Raw genomic sequence first — 2,750 nt, forward strand, 5'->3', positions numbered from 1 at the left:
GTCAAATTCTTGCACAGGTCAAGCAGGTTGTTAAGAATGGACAGGGGGTCCCTGGATTTGGTAGGAAAATTAGTGAGTTGTTTAAGCATGCAATCACAGCTGGTAAGAGGGTTAGAACTGATACCAATATCTCTTCCGGATCAGTATCAGTTAGTTCAGCCGCAGTCGAGCTTGCTCTGCTGAAACACCTTCCAGATCAAGATTCTTCTATGCCCCCACGCGTTTTAATTGTTGGAGCCGGCAAGATGGGAAAACTTGTGATCAGACACTTGGTTGCTAAAGGATGTAAAAAGATGGTTGTAGTTAACAGGACAGAGGATAGAGTTACTGCCATCCGCGAGGAGTTGAGTACGGATGGTGCTGTTATAATAGAGTATAAACCTTTCTCTGAGTTGTTATCATGTGCTGCTCAGGCTGATGTAATATTCACCTGTACTTCTTCGAAAGATCCTCTATTCGTAAAGGAGAGTGTTCAAGCTGCTCTCCCTTCTGAAGATGGGTGCCGGACTAGGCTTTTTGTCGATATTTCTGTTCCTCGGAATGTGGAGTCTAGTGTCTCAGAACTTGAAGGTGCATGTGTTTACAATGTGGACAATCTTAAAGAGGTTGTAGAAGCTAATAAGGAGGATCGGTTGCGGAAGAAAATGGAAGCTGATTCCATCATTGCCGAGGAAGTGAAACAATTTGAAGCACTGAAAGACTCCCTTGAGATGGTTCCAACTATCAAAAAACTCAGGGCATATGCTGAAAGAATTAGGGTTGCTGAGGTTGAAAAGTGTTTGTCTAAGATGGGCGATGTTGATATCTCTGAAAACAACAAGAAGGCTATCTATGATGTCAGCCTAGGAATAGTAAACAAGCTGCTACATGGACCAATGCAGCATCTGAAATGTGATGCGACTGAAAACCGGACTTTGAGTGACATACTTGGAAATATGCACGCCCTTAACAGAATATTTAGTCTTGATAAAGAGATGGAAGACAAGCTACACGCCAAGATAGAACAAAATCAGAAGCAATCCTCCAGAGGTCAATCAGTTTCAGCCAAGTTCAGTTAGAAACATTCAGATCCCTGTTTTCTGTCAATTTGCTAGTTTCAACTGTATCAAATTATCTAGGATACATGATGAAAATATTCTTTTTTAGGCCATAGATAGCCAATATTATTCCCTCAGATTGTTGGAAAGTCTGTCATAGTTGCAGTTGTATTTGTTACACTTATTTGTTCTATATAGCAATTGTTGAATCCAAAGGAGTATTCATCAAAAAAAGTATGTTCAATCTGTTTTACTTAATCGCTTTCAGATATTTTTCTTCCAATCATCCTAGTTAATTGATCTGAGAGGGTGTGGACGAAGTTACTCAGTACCTACAATCAATTTCACGAGATGTAGCATATTTTCATATACCATTAAATACCCTTTTACCGGGATGTAGCATATTTTCATATACCATTAAATACCCTTTTACCGATAATTCAACTTAATCTTCAATTTTATATCAATGAATGAATTGACTTGCATTAGTCATACTTGTTGGTTAAACATAACATTTAAAATTCATAATCACTATTTGAACAAGAGAAAGAGCAAGTCATCATATACATGTTTTGTTCCAGTTTGTCAATTTTTAAAGTCAAAGAAAACTGAATTAAACTAATCCATTTAGCAAAAGATTGTCCAAGTCCTTATCGAGTACTAGGAAACATATTCAATAAAACTAGACTTTTTCACCAGATGAATACCATATCAAAAGAGAGAGACTTATCGATAACTAACATTTGTCATACTACGATTCAACAAACTTGAGATAGACAATTATTAATTCAAGAAGAAAGCTCTCATCTTAAAGTTGGATATGAGATTTTCTGAGCTGAGGTATCCCTTTATGTGAGCACAACTTGATGAAAAGAAACTAAAATCCGCGGATTGATTCCAGAATCCAACGGATAAGAAACCGATACAATTGCATAATTCTTTGGTAGAATTAATGGAGGGAAGGCTGAGGGAGGCTGCTCAAAAAGGAGATGTGCATCACTTGCGAAGCTTGATCGACGAAGTCCCTTTTCTGCTCAGGACAGTTTCATTAGCAGGTACTAATGAAACTCCTCTCCATGTTGCTTGTTTGAGTGGCCATCTTGAGTTTGCTAAGGAGATCATTCATTTGAGGCCAGAATTTGCAAGAGAACTAAACCAGGATGGTTTCAGCCCTTTGCATATCGCCTCAGAAAATGGAGATATAGAGATTGTGAAGGAGCTCTTGAATGATGACCGTAATCTATGCCTTCTCAAGGGGAAGGAAAGACGAACTCCTCTTCATTATGCCGTAATCAAAGGCAGAGAATATGTCATGAAAGAGCTTCTTGTAGCTTCACCAGACTCTGCAGAAGAAGTGACTGCTCGTGGCGAGACTATCCTTCATTTAGCTGTCAAGAATCATCAGTTTGAAGCATTCAAAGTATTACTCGAGAACCTTAAGGAGTTAAACAAGTATGATCTCTTAAATAAAAAGGATATCCAAGGAAACACTGTTTTGCATCTTGCTGTGTCAACTAAGCAATACGAGGCAAGTTTCATCATTATGCCTCTTTTATCTCTTCATGTTGATTTTTAACTTTATTTAACATATGAGAGAAATGATTCATCCAGGTTGTTGATATATTTCTCGATGAAACTGTTGTTGCTAAGGGCACAATTGAGATGAATTCTTTGAACAAGCGAGGCCTTACACCTTTGGAGGTACTTCTTGAG

At 38.3% G+C, this 2,750-nt stretch overlaps 2 protein-coding genes across 2 annotated transcripts; both read left to right on the forward strand.

The window, feature by feature from the left end:
- Nucleotides 1-5: 5 nt before the first annotated feature.
- LOC107852366 (glutamyl-tRNA reductase 1, chloroplastic-like) lies at nt 6-1,183 on the forward strand (the record flags this gene model as incomplete). The annotated part of the gene is made up of 1 exon (XM_047405874.1): nt 6-1,183. A coding segment is annotated over one exon (1,053 nt), but the record flags the coding sequence as incomplete, so codon positions are not given.
- Nucleotides 1,184-1,749: 566 nt separating this feature from the next.
- On the forward strand, nt 1,750-2,701 carry LOC124895446 (ankyrin repeat-containing protein BDA1-like). Its single transcript, XM_047405875.1, has one exon. It carries the CDS (start codon nt 1,990-1,992, stop codon nt 2,611-2,613), a length of 624 nt encoding a protein of 207 aa, XP_047261831.1. The 5' UTR covers nt 1,750-1,989; the 3' UTR covers nt 2,614-2,701.
- Nucleotides 2,702-2,750: the final 49 nt, after the last annotated feature.

Source organism: Capsicum annuum, unplaced genomic scaffold, assembly GCF_002878395.1.
Source record: "Capsicum annuum cultivar UCD-10X-F1 unplaced genomic scaffold, UCD10Xv1.1 ctg82241, whole genome shotgun sequence".
NCBI lineage: Eukaryota > Viridiplantae > Streptophyta > Magnoliopsida > Solanales > Solanaceae > Capsicum > Capsicum annuum.